The sequence below is a fragment of the Alligator sinensis genome, unplaced genomic scaffold (assembly GCF_000455745.1).
Source record: "Alligator sinensis unplaced genomic scaffold, ASM45574v1 scaffold1548_1, whole genome shotgun sequence".
Lineage (NCBI taxonomy): Eukaryota > Metazoa > Chordata > Crocodylia > Alligatoridae > Alligator > Alligator sinensis.
Genome location: NW_005843429.1, coordinates 89,844 through 103,087, shown reverse-complemented (window position 1 = coordinate 103,087; position 13,244 = coordinate 89,844). Strand labels below are relative to the sequence as shown.

General features: G+C 53.7%; 1 protein-coding gene and 1 pseudogene across 1 annotated transcript; both read right to left on the bottom strand.

The window, feature by feature from the left end:
- Window positions 1-849: 849 nt before the first annotated feature.
- LOC106723252 (olfactory receptor 4N2-like) lies at window positions 850-1,572 on the bottom strand. Its single transcript, XM_014527319.2, has one exon. The coding sequence runs from the start codon at window positions 1,570-1,572 to the stop codon at window positions 850-852; it is 723 nt and encodes a 240-aa protein (XP_014382805.2).
- Window positions 1,573-9,937: 8,365 nt separating this feature from the next.
- Window positions 9,938-13,244, bottom strand: part of LOC112548703 — a 5,148-nt pseudogene continuing 1,841 nt past the window's right edge.

The window sequence follows — 13,244 nt, the reverse complement described above, 5'->3', positions numbered from 1 at the left end:
CATTTTCTAGGATGAACTAGGATTAAGGGTCATGAGGTGACACACCTTTCTGTAATAGCCTGAACAAGAATTAGCCATATAGGATTTGGGGCTATATATTTACAGAGGTAACAGAATTGCCCCGCAGGTGATGTAGACTTACTCCACAGTTAATATAGAGTTACTGCCTGGCTTATACCAAATTAATTTATAGCTACTCCATAGATACTATAGAGCAGGGGGTTGTCAACCGGGGGTTGAAAAACCCTGCTATAGAGTTAATACAGTGTTTCTATACCGCTGTAGTGGAGCCTGTCCATCGATATTATAGATCACTTCATGGATAATACATTTATTCCAAAGTTTTTCTATGGACCCAGAAAATTAGACCATAGGATCTGCACCATTAAAACCTGCATTAATGTGTTTTTGTTTTTTTGTTTTTTTTTTTTTTAATGCACGCTAGATTTAGTACCTCCAATGTCAGGTACTAAATACATGCACATTAAGCTGCCCTAATGTGCAGTATGAAAAATGCCATTTTTCAAGTGATGCATAATGCACAGTAGCCTATTTTACTGTGCATTAGTGTAATTGCATGGGTTTTTACATGACAAGTTAATGTGCAGTACAATAGGCTACTGCGCCTTAAAGCGCGTGTGTAATGTACCCACAGTGTAAAGAATCACTGTACTCCACAGATACTAAGTTTCTAAAAGTTAATTTCCAGCATACTTCAGAGGAGCTCCGTGGTTAATTTGCAGAACCTATACCATGATTAAAGTGCTGCTCCAGTACAACTCAAACAAAACCTTGCCCAGCACAACAAAAATGTTCTGATCTCTGCATTTCTATTATTCTGGCATTCTTCTATTTTCCTTTCCAGAGGCCAGATCTGTCCAGCAGCCTCTTCATAGCACTGAGAATCTCCCTATTCCTCAGCATGTAGACCATGGGATTCATGAGGGCGAAGACCATGGTGTGGAACACGGCCACCACCTTGTCCATGGAGAAGCTACGGAAGGGCCGGCAGTAGACATAGATGGCTGGGCCGAACATGACAAACACAATGATGATGTGGGTGACACAGGTGGAGGCTGCTTTGCTCTTTCCATGGGAGGAGCTTGCCCTCAGCTGGACCAGCAGGGCCCTGTAGGAGATCAGCAGGAGGAGGAAGCACATGAAGGCGGCCAGGCCGCTGTTGAAGAACATGATGAATTCCAAGATGTAGGTGTTAGAGCAGGCCAGCTTGATCAGCTGGGTAATGTCACAGAAGAAGTTGTCCAGCTTGTTGGGGCCACAGAAGGGGAGAGCAACAATGAGGGTGACTTGGATAATGGAATGCATGAATCCCCCTGCCCAGGCGTCCACCACTAAGGCCAAGCAGACCCTTCTGTTTACCACGGTGGCATAGCGTAGTGGCTTACAGATGGCCACGTACCTGTCAAGGGCCATGCTAATGAGCAGGAAGATTTCAGCTCCTCCAAAGTGGAGAAAGAATAGCTGTGCTAGGCAGGCCCTGTAGGAGATAGTCTTGCGACAGCTGAAGAAGTCAGCTAGCATTCTAAGTGGAGAGACAGAGCATGGATGCATTTATACACAGATGTATTGATTCCTTTACTCATTTATCTCCACATTTCTTTAGTCCCTCACACCTCTAATTATATATGCACTCCTTCATCTATCCAGTTCTGCAACTGCTTCTCTTTTTACAGGTATGAACAAGACACACACATCCTGCTCTGCCAAGGGGGCCGGCAGTGGGGAAGAGATGGGGCAGGGCCAGCCCAAGCAGGGCTGGGGGTGGGGCCCAGATGAGCAGAAGGGGTGGGGCCTGGACCACGCCGGTCCCACAGTGGTGCAAGGCCATGGCAGCAGGACAGAGCCGATGCCTCGAGGTAGGCATGAGGGGCCGGGCAGGCCAAGGTGCAGTGAGCCGGCGCTAGGGCCTGGCAGGAAGCAGCGGGCCCGGGAACCTCTGCCCAAGGGCCCACAAGGGAGAGCAGGCGGCATGGAGGGGAAGGGGCCGCGGGGGTGACGTGGGGCTGGGAAGACGAGAAGCACCGAAGGGGCGGGGCCGAGCTGGGGCTAAGGGAAAAGGGGGAGGGGCCTGGGTGAAATAACGGTGGGACTGCTGAGTCTGAGGGGGGGGGGGGGGCTTCACTGAGGCACAGGGGGTGGGGTCAAACTGAAGCTGAGGAGAAGGGGCGGGGCCTGGGGCAGCAGCAAGGGGGTGAGCACGGGCAGGGCCCAGTGGAAAGGCAGTGCTGGGTCTGAGGGGAAAGGGGCAGGGCCAAGCCATGGCTGAGGGGAAGGGGCAGGGCCTGGGGCAGCAGCAAGGGGGTGACCAGGGCAGGGAGGAGGCGCCTGAGGCCCAGCTCTGCTGCTGGGTGAAGGCAGGGGGTGAGCCGAGGGGGTGGCGGGCGGGGGTTAGTGTGGAGAGAGCTGAGGCCCAGCACATCCAAGAGAAAGGTGCTGGAGAGAGGGCGGCCGTGAGGGGGGGCCTCGCCCTCGCCCGGGCAGTGTGAGCGTTGCGAGTGAGGAGGGCTGCAGCCGGAGCCGCCTTAGCCTCCCGTGGCGCCACTCAGTTTCCCTACCAAACGGCGAAGCCCTGAGCTGTGCCATGCTAGGCATGGTTTGTTCTGTGCGCCAGTGTGGCTCTTGCGTCCTGTTCAGGTGTCCCAGGGAAAGGCAGTGGAAGAAGTCAACCCATGAGCAGGGCTGGGCTGACGCACACAACAGCAGACCATGTTCAGAGGGGTGGGCGGAGGGAAGGCAGAGTAAGCCATCCTTTGTGCAGGCCTGGCTTCTGGACATTGGTTGTCAGCAGGAGTCATTGGGACTCTAGAGAAGGCGGCTTCTCAAGAGGCAATGGCCTCGTTCCAGGTCACAACAGGATGGAGCCCAGTACCTGCCTGAGGGTCCCGCTGCAGGCTGATGCGAGGGGTGGCCGTCAGATTTGGTGCTCAGCGTGACCAGGCCGGGGAGTGGTTCCCCCACCCTGGTGTCTTCGTACCACCAGTGCAGCCTGTCGTGACCCCAAGCAGAGAAGACGACAGAGAAGCAGGTGTGCGGTGGCCTGCTGTAGACTAATAAACCTGATGTGTCAGGCACTTCCTTGGTGTCTGGTTTCTTTTGTCTCCAAGTTCATGCTCCCCCACTTGTTTCTCCCCTCTCCTGTCATTTCACACCCAAATTCCCCCACCCCCTTCCTGCTTTCATTTCTACAGTGGCTGTCCTGTAACCACTGCGTGCTGAACGCCTACAAGATGCAGAGTCCCTTGCTGAAAAGGGATTAGTGGTAGCGTTGATGGCTTGGCTTTCCGGGAGGCAAATGTCGGAGAATGGACCGGACACCTGAGGCTGCAGCCCCAAATCATGCAAAATGCATCCCCTTCAGGGGTCAACCCACATGGCCCCTGGAAGGACAACAAGGCAAGCAAGTAGGAGTGAGCTGCCCGGGAGGGAAGAAAACCATGCCAGCCTAACAAGAGGCAGAAGTAAGAGAATTTTGAGATGGTCAGTGTCCACTTCTCATCCTTAAGCTGTATACCCTGGGATTCAGGAGATTTGGGATGGTGCAGCCTCATGTGCCCCCTGGTCTGGGAGCTAGGTGAGGTCTCCTGTCCCTATTTCTCCTCATCTTGGGCTACTTTGTGAGGTTGGCCAGAGTCTTGGCTATGGGTTACGGAGAACATTGCAGGTTTCCAGAAGATACTGAGCGCATTGAAACCCCTTCATGTAAGGGCTCAAAAGGGAGAAGCTGCAGCTGCTAGATGTGTGCTCTGGCTCTGTTCGCTTACAGCTGGTCTCAGTCTTTGTTCTTGCAGTCTTCGGAAGAACCAGAAGGAGAAGCAGCAGGGAAGAGATGAGGAAGGAGGGAAGCCAGCCAGAGAAATGGGATGCAAAGGAAAGGGACTCTGGACAGAGTGACCTCCCTGCCCTTAGGTCTAGATCATGTATTAGCCACATTTTCTCTTCATGAGTCTTTGGGTGACCTCCCTGTAACCCAGAAAAGGGACACTGCCCTTGATGCTGTTGCACTTGTGCAGCAGTCAGGTAGCAGGTGGACAACCCTGTAAGCAAGGCGTTTGTCATGGCCACCTTTTTTCTAAAGCCGTGGATCTGGTTGGTGGTCTTGTGCAGTGCAGCAGCCCTGTAAGCGGGGTCTAGGCCAGCTGCCAGACAGTGGTGCAGCCCCCTATAAGCAAGGCGTGTACTGCCTCCTACCATGCAAGAATGACAGGCAGTTTGAACGTGCGTAGCGCTGGGTATCCTGTAATTGGGAGACTACGTGCACTGCCAAAGCCAGCCAGTTGGAGAGGAGTCCTGTAACCCAATAGCCTCCTTCCACTGGCCTGAGAGATGGGCAGTCTGCAGTGCTGTGCAGCAGGACGGCCTTGCAGATGGGCTGAGTCTCGTGGGGTGACAGCAAACTCTTCAGAACCCAGAACTTGATGACCTTCCCGTGGCTGGGTTGAAGCCTGTGGCCTCCTCTCTGATCCTTGTGTCCAGGCAGCTGTCCTCCCTGCATCTGTGCCTGGCAAACCATGTCCAGACCCCTAGGCTGCCCTGTAATGAGGGTGCGAGTCCCGTGCCTCTTGGTGGAGGACTGGGTTCTGCAGAGCTGTGGACCACCCTGTAAGCAGGGTCTGGGTCTCCCTGTGCCTTTGGAGACAGATTTTACCCTTGGCTGGCTGTGGACCACCCTGTAAGCAGGGTGCAGGTCTCAGTATACCTTTGACAACTCTTTCCTTTGGCTGGCTTGATGGCTGTCCCTGTAAGCAGGGCTCTGGGCCTTCCCTTTTGCCCTCTGAGGGCAGTCTGGTTAGTCAAATGGCCTGTGCCCTGTAAGGAGGATGCCGGTCTCAGCCTTCTTGTCCCCTGGGATCAGAGGAGGATTTTCCAGTGGAAGGCTCGATGTCAAGAGGTTTGCAGCAGAGAGCTCCTTTCCAGCCTGGGAACAGTCTTTTTCCCTTGTGAGAGTGTGGATGGTGAGAGAGAGGAGTGCCTGGGAATTAAAGTGTTTGTTATTTTCTTTTTGTTCTTAAAATCACTGTAGCATACTTTATTTTCTTCCCAGTGCTGGAAAAGGGGAAAGATGCATACTCGTAGCCTTCTCTTCCCACCTCCTCACCCAGGGTATTAAGCACCGCTATAAATTTCTGTGCCTCCTAGCCTGGGTGAGCATTAGGCCTCCCCTTCTAATACTTTAATAACACAACCTCCCTGTATCTCAGGGTAGGAGCCCCTTCTCTTCGGGTAGCTAGCATGTTCTTGTGGCCACTTGGTACCCTGCATGAAGGGTTCCTGCCCTCCTTTATGAGAGAAGGCTATGTATTCCATATCCGAGTTCCTGGAGATGAGTGCCCTGGCACTTAGCCAGCTGTACTTTTGCACCCCCACACCTGGCCTGCAGCCTGTAAGCAGGGTGCAGGTCCCCTTCATTCTCTGGATCTCATTCCACTCAGGCTGGCCAGAGACGATACCCACAGATTGCAGGGAAGGTTGCAGGCTTGTGGAGGATACTGAGCATGTTGGGACCCTGAGGCTTCATGACCTTCCTGTAACTTGGATCCAGGTCTCTGGTCCTCTATTCTGGTGCTTTGGCACTATTGAGACGGCCTCCCCTGGCACCCTGTAAGCAGGGCTGCACCCCGACCTCTTCTGGCCGGGTTGGGGGCAGGCCTCATTTTGCCCTTTGGGCTCTCTGTGTTCTGTGACAGGAGGCTGAAGTTGTGGCCCTCTTGTGCTCCAGACAGACAAGGCAGCTTTGACCCCTGATCCAGACTGCCTGAGGCAGCTGTCAGCTGGCATTCAGGGCTTTGGAGATTTCCTCTGGGCTTCATGCCCCAGCAGCCAGCTGTGTGGAGGGAGCACCGCCCTGTAAGCAGGGTTGTCAGTGCTTGTGGTCACTGTTAATAGCAGTTCTGTCCATAGTCCTGGCCCATCGCACTCTGCTGGCTGGCTGGGATGTCGGCATCCGAGCCCGCTGATGTCTGCCCTCCCTGCTTTCTGCGGACAGAGCACAGAGTGGCAGCAGGTCCAGGTAAAGGTAGAGGGAGACAAGTTGGGGATTGTAGACATATCTTCTCTCACAGTGGCTTAAAAGGGAGAGGTTGCAGCCACTCAACATGCACTAGGGCTGTGTTGACTTACACCATGTCTTGGTCTTTGTTTTTACAGTCCTCAGAAGACTTTGCGGTGAAGCGAGGTGAAAGCCTACTAGGAAAACAAGGTGCGAAGGAAAGGGACTCTGGACACAGTGACCGCCCTGCCCTTACATCCGTCACATATGAGCCAAATTGTGGCTGAGGGAGCCTTGGACAGCAGGACCTCCCTGTCACCAGGAAGCAGGTCTTGGCCCTGGAGGCTGTTGCTCTTGTAGAGCTATCAGGAAAGGCGGACCACCCTGCAAGCAGGAGGCTGCCATCCCTGTTGCCTCCTCTTTGATTCTGATTCTTCACCTGCTGGCAATGATGGCACAGCATGGCTGCCCTGTAATTGGGGCCCAGGCCCACTCCTGCAAGTGGTTACTGACTGAGCAGCCACCTTGTTAAAAAGGTGCATGCTGCATCCTGCCCAAAGGCAAGACTGAGCTGTGCAGTGCCTTGTCCATTGTAGCTGCCCCATAGTAAGTGTGTGAGACCCCTGCCATAGCTGCCTGGTGGGGGAGAGGCCCTCCTGTAAGCGGGGTGCGTGTCTCTTTCCCCCTTCCTTTCTGCTGCACAGGGAGCTCTGGTTCCTTGAGTGCTGTGACCCTGTAGCTTGGGCTCAGGTCTCTACCCTTTTTTTTTTTGCTGGCCTCAGGATTTTCAGAAGCTCCCCCTGCCCCTGCTTCCCCCCCCCTGTAATCAGGGGTTGGTCACCCCTGACCTTGGCTTGGGGACTGAGGCCTTGTTTACTCATTTGGGCACTGCGGCTGCTGTGAGAGGAAGGTTAAAGTCACAACATTTTTATCCTCCAGACACGGGGTGGTTTTGAGCCCTGATTGAGAGTGCCTGAGGCATCTGTCAGCTGGCATTCAGATCTCTGCAGGTTTTCTCTGGGTTTCATGCTCCAGCAGCCAGCTGGGTGGAGGGAGAACTGCCCTGTAAGCAGGTTGACGGTGCTTGTGGTCACTGTTCGCGGTGCTGCCCTAGCAGTTCTGTCCAGAGGCCTGGCCCATTGCACTCTGCTCCTGGCTGGCCCAAATGTCAGCAGTCAAGCCCGCAGGTGTCTTCCCTCCCCAATTTCCATGGATACAGGACATATTGGCAGCAGCTTCAGGTACAGGTTAAAGAGGGAGAAGTTGGGGCCTGTGGACCCGTCCTTCGATGTGTTGACTTAAATGCATTATCTGTCTCTCTTTATTATAGGCCCTGGTAGGAGAAGCAGGAAAGATGACACACAAGCGGGAGTTGGCTGACAAGTAGGGAAGAAAACCATGGCAGCCCAGGAAAGGTAAGGGAGTTTCGATGCGGTGACTAATTTATTTATTTATTTATTTATTTTTTGCTTCTATCACGAAGCTGTAGACCCTGGGATTGGTGGGGCCTCAGGAGGCTGGATCACTGGCACCTCCTTATATGTAGTATTCGTCTCTTGGCTCCCGATGTTTTCGTGCAAGGATAGGCTTCAGGTGTATTCCTGAGGATCCTGTGAACCGGAGCTATGTCACGTACCTCTTCTCTTTAAAAGACAGTGAGCTGTTTAGTACAGAGGTGGTTGTGAGCTCGCTGTTACTTGGGTTCAGATCTGTTCCAGCTGCAAGTGGACAGTGACTCCTTCACCCACCCACTCACTGCTGTGATCTGGGTTTTGTTACATCCCCCAATTGAGTGTGGGTGTTCTGAACCTTTTTTGGTTCTTTGAGACCTCTGACTTCCTTGTCAGGAAAGTTGTAGTTTCTGCCCATTGTCCTCCAGGTGTGGTTCTGCTTGCTTTCTTGAACCGCGCCATGTGAGCAACCATTGTTCGGTTGGCTTTCTGCCACAAAAGCCGGGGTTTGAGAGTGGGCACCAGCCTGTCAGTAGGATGCCAGGTGCCTTCTGCTGCTGTCTATTGTGCCAGGGTCTGAGTTCCGTCCAGGCTTCTGGCCCATGGCTTTCCATTTCTAACTTGCCCTATGTTTGGAAGCTGAACAAGTTAATTTCTGCTTGTCCCTCAAACAGAAGACAGATCAAAGGGTTACAGGGAAGGTCTAAATAGAGAGACGTTGAAACTTCCTGTCTCAGTCTCTGGCTCCATTCCTTACACCCAGACTGTCAATCTCAATTTTGTTTTGTGTGGTTGGCTTCTTATTCTTTTTTCTTTTTCCTTTTTGCAGGTGCCAGAAGGACAAGCAGCGGGCAAACAATGACAGGCAAAAAGTCAGCAAACAGGGATGCAAAGGAAAGGGACTCTGGACAGAGTGACTTCCCTCCTTTTAGGTCTCGATCATATATTAGGCAAATTTTGGCTGTGTGAACCTTTGAGCGAGCTCTGTGTAACCCAGAAATAGGTCTCTGCCCGTGATGCTGTTGCACTTGTGCAGCAGTCAGGTGGACAACCCTGTAAGCAAGGCATGTGTCACCGCCACCTCATTCATAAAGGCCGTGGATCTGGTTGGTGGTCTTGTGCAGTGCAGCCACCCTGTAATCAGGGTCCAGGTCAGCTGCCAGACGCGGCTGCCAACGGCACAGCCTCCCATAAGCGGGGTGAATGCCGCCTCCTACCACACAAAAAGGAGAGTGGATTTGAACATACGTACGTAGTGCTGGATGTCCTGTAACTGGGAGGCCAGGTCTGCTGCCATAGCCAGCCAGTCTGAGAGGTGCCCCTGGAAGCAGGGTGGGTGTAGCCTCCTTCCACCTGCTTGAGAGAGCTGGAGCAGTCTGTAGCGCGGTGCCACAGGACGGCCTTGCAGACAGGAGCTGAGTCTCATGGGGTGACAGCAAACTCTTTAGAACCCAGAGCATGATGACCTTCCTGTGGCTGGATTGAAGCCTGTGGCCTCCTCTCCGTTCCCTGTGTCCAGGCATCTGTCGTCCTTCCTGCATCTGTGCCTGGCACACCATGTCCAGACTCCTGGGCCGCCCTGTAATGAGGGTGTGAGTCCCATGCCTCTTGGTGGAGGACTGCGTTCTGCAGAGCTGTGGACCACCCTGCTAGCAGGGTCTGGGTCTCAATGTGCTTTTGGGAACAACTCTGTCCTTTGGCTGGCTAAGGGCCCTCCCTGTAAGCAGGGCTCTGGGCCTTCATGGTCTTTTTTCCCCAGGCAGCGTGGCTAGTCAGCTGGACCGTGCCCTGTAACAGGGGTGCAAGTCCCATGCTTCTTAGTGGAAGGAAAGATTCTGCAGAGCTGTGGACCACCCTGTAAGCAGGGTCCAGGTCACTATGTGCCCCTGGTGACAGCTCCTTCCTTCGGCTGGCCTGAGGGATCTCCCTGTAATCAGGGATCTGGGCATTTCCCTTTTGCCCTCTGAGGGCAGTCTGGCTAGTCAGATGGACTGTGCCCTGTAAGGAGGGTGCTGGTCTCAGCCTTCTTTCCCTCCTGGAGTGGAGGAGGATTTTCCAGTGGAAGGCTCAATGTCAAGCGGTTTGCAGCATGGAGCTCCTTTCTGGCCTGGGAGCAGTCTTTTTCCCTTGTGAGAGTGTGGATGCCGATAGAGAGGAGTGCCTGGGAGCGATGGCGTTTGTTATTTTCTTTTTGTTCTTAAAATCATTGCAGCGTACTTTATTTTCTTCCCAGTGCTGGAAAAGGGGCAAGATGTGTCCTCGTAGCCTTCTTCCACCTTCTCACCTAGGGGGTTAAACAACGCTATAAATCTCCATGCCTTCTGGCCTGGGGTGGCACTAGGCCCCCCTCTAATACTTTTGGGCAAGCAACCTCCCTGTATCTCAGGGTAGAGGCCCCCTCTTTTTGGGTGGCTAGCATGTTCTTGTGTCCAATTGGTACCTCGCATGAAGGGTTCCTGCCATCCTTTTTGAGAGAAGGCTATGTATTCCATATCCGAGTTCCTGGAGACGAGTGCCCTGCCACTCGGCCAGCTGTACTTCTTCGCCCCTATGCCCAGCCTGTAGCCTGTAAGGAGGGTGCAGGTCCCCTTGATTTTCTGAATCTCATTACACTCGGAAAGGCTGGCCAGAGATGACACCCACGTATAGCAGGGAAGGTTGCGGGCTTGTGGAGGATACTGAGCATGTTGGGACCCTGAGGCTTCATGACCTTCCCGTAACTCAGGTCCAGGTCTCTGCTCCTCTGTTCTACTGCTTTGGCACTATTGAGATGGCCTCCCCTGGCACCCTGTAAGCAGGGTGCACCCCTACCCCTTCTGGCGAGGAGGGGAGGAGGCCTTGTTTAGCACTTTGGGCTCAGTGGCTTCTGTGACACGAGGCTAAAGTTGTGGCCCTCTTGTGCTCTGGACACATGGGACAGCTCTGACCCCTGATCGAGACCACCTGATGCACCTCTCATCTGGTATTTAGGTCTTTGCAGGTTTTCTATGGGCTTCATGTCCCAGCAGCCAGCTGTGGGGAGAGAGCACCGCCCTGTAATCAGGGTTGCCAGTGCTTGTGGTCACTATTAATGGCGCTGCCCTAGCAATTCTGTCCAGAGTCCTGGCCCATTGCATTCTGCTTCTGGCTGGCAAAGATGTCAGCATCCAAGCCCACACATGTCTTCCCTCCCTCCTTTGTGCGGACAGAGCACAGAGTGGCACTCGGTAAGGGTAAACCAGGGAGACAGGTTGGGGATTGCAGATGTGTCTTTCACCGCAATGACTCACACCCTGTTTCTGTCTTGTTTTTTTCTGCCCCCAGAAGGAGGAGCAAATAAGAGGACCGACAGATGGGAGTCAACTGATAACCAGGACTGAAAACCATGCCGGTCAACCGGGAAGCAAAGGTAAGAGAGTTTGCTAAGCACAAGAGTTTCATGAGCCGTGGAAGGCTGGCAGGGCCAGGATGTCCTGGGCCCCCCATCTGACAGGCAGGATGCAGGTCTCCTGCTCTTTATTTCACCAAATATTAGGCTATTTTATGAGGTTGGGCAGAGGGGTTTCCTAGGGATTACAGGGAGGGCTGTGGATTCTGGAGGATACTAAGCATGTTGGATCACCTTCATCACATCAACGCTGAAAAGGGAAAAGTTGTAACCACTCGATGTGCGCTCAAGCTGTGTTGACTTGCACCTGGTCTCGGTCTTTGTTCTTACAGTCCTTGGAAGACTTGGCAGCGAAGCGGCAAGGCAGGATGAAAGGCAGGCAGGAAAACAGGGTGTGAGGAAAGGGACTGTGGACACAGTGACCTCCCTACCCTTAAGTCTCAGTCACATATGAGCCAAACTGTGGCTGAAGGAGCCTTGGACAGCAGGACCTCCCTGTCACCAGGAAGCAGGTCTCGGCCCTGGAGGCTGTTGCTCTTGTAGAGCTGTCAGGGGAAAGGCGGACTGCCCTGCAAACAGGAGGCTGCCCTCCCTATTGCCTCCCCTTTGATTCTGATTCTTCCTCACCTGCTGGCAATGATGGCACAGCATGGCTGCCCTGTAATTGGGCCCAGGCCCACTCCTGCAAGTCACTGCTGACAGAGCAGCCACCTTGTTAAAAGGGTGCATGCTGCTCTCTGCCCAAAAGTTAGACTGAGCTGTGCAGTGCCTTGCCCATTGTAGCTGCCCCATAGTAAGTGTGTGAGAGCACTGCCATAGCTGGCTGGTGGGGGAGAGGCCCTCCTGTAAGCGGGGTGCGTGTCTCTCTCCCCTCGTTTCTGCTGCACAGGGAGCTCTGATACCTTGAGGGCTGCGACCTTCCTGTACCTTGGGCTGAGGTCTCTAGACTCCTTTTCCGCTTGCCTCGGTGCTTTTCAGAAGCTCCCCCTGCTGTGAGAGGAGGCTAAAGTCACGGCCCTTCTATCCTCCAGACACGGGGCAGCTTTGACCCTCATCGAGACCGCCAGAGGCACCTGTCAGCTGGCATTCAGGGCTTTGCAGGTTTTCTCTGGGCTTCATGCCCCAGCAGCCAGCTGTGTGCAGGAAGCACCACCCTGTAAGCAGGGTTTCTGGTCACTTCTACTGGTGCCGCCCTAGCAATTCTGTCCAGAGTCCTGACCCATGGTACTTTTCTTCTGGCTGGCCTGGATGTCGACAGCCAAGCCCACAGATGTCTGTCCTCCCACCTTCCAGAGGACAGAGTGGCCACAGGTCCAGGTAAGGGCAAAAGAGGGAGAGAAGCTGGGGCCTGCAGATGCATCTTCCATTGTGCTGACTTACATCCCATTTTTGTCTTGTTCTTTCTGCCTCCGGAAGAAGAAGCAAAGAAGATGATGGACAACTAGGACTGAACTGATCCCAAAGCAGAAAACCATGCCAGGCAACCAGGAGGCAAAGGTAATAGAGTTGTGGGGGAAAGACCAGGTCTATGTGAGCTGTGGAAGGTTTGAGTGCCAGGACTTGTTGGGCCCCAGCTTATAAGCAAGGCACAGGTCTTCTGCTGTTCTTTAGCCAAATCTTAGGCTATTTTGTGAGGTTTGGCAGAGGTGTTACTTTGGGTGTACAGGGGAGGCTGCAGGTTTCTGGAGCAGACTAAGCGTGTTGGAAACCCTTCACATCAGGGTTGAAAAGGGACGAGTTGCATCCACTCGACTTTTGCTCGGGCTATGTTGGCTTACACCTGGTCTCGGTCTTTGTTCTTACAGTCCTTGGAAGACCTGGTGCAAAGGGGTGAGGCAAGATAAAAGGCAGGCAGGAAAACGGGGTGCGAAGGAAAGGGACTCTGGACACAGTGACCGCCCTGCTCTTACATCTGTCACGTATGAGCCACAATGTGGCTGAGGGAGCCTTGGAGCAGCAGGGACCTTCCTGTAACCAGGAAGCAGGTCTTGGCTGCTTCCTGCCCAAAGGCAAGACTGAGCTGTGCAGTGCCTTGTATGGTGTAACTGCCCCATAGTAGGTGTGTGAGAGCACTGCCATAGTTGGCTGGTGGGGTGAGGCACTCCTGTAAGTGGGGTGCGTGCCTCTCTTTCCCCTCATTTCTGCTGCTCAGGGAACTATGGCACTTTGAGTGCCATGGGCTTCCTGTAACTGGGGCTCAGTTCTCTTGTTTTGGCACTTTTCAGAAGCTCTGCCTGCCAGCACCTTTCCACCCCCTTGTAATCAGGGGGTTCATACATTTCATAGACATTAGGGCTGGAAGGGACCTCGGAAGATCATCGAGTCCAGCCCCCTGCCCAAAGGGCAGGAAGTCAGCTGGGGTCATAGAATCCCAGCAAGATAAGCATCCAGTTTGCTCTTGAAGGTGTTCAATGTAGGC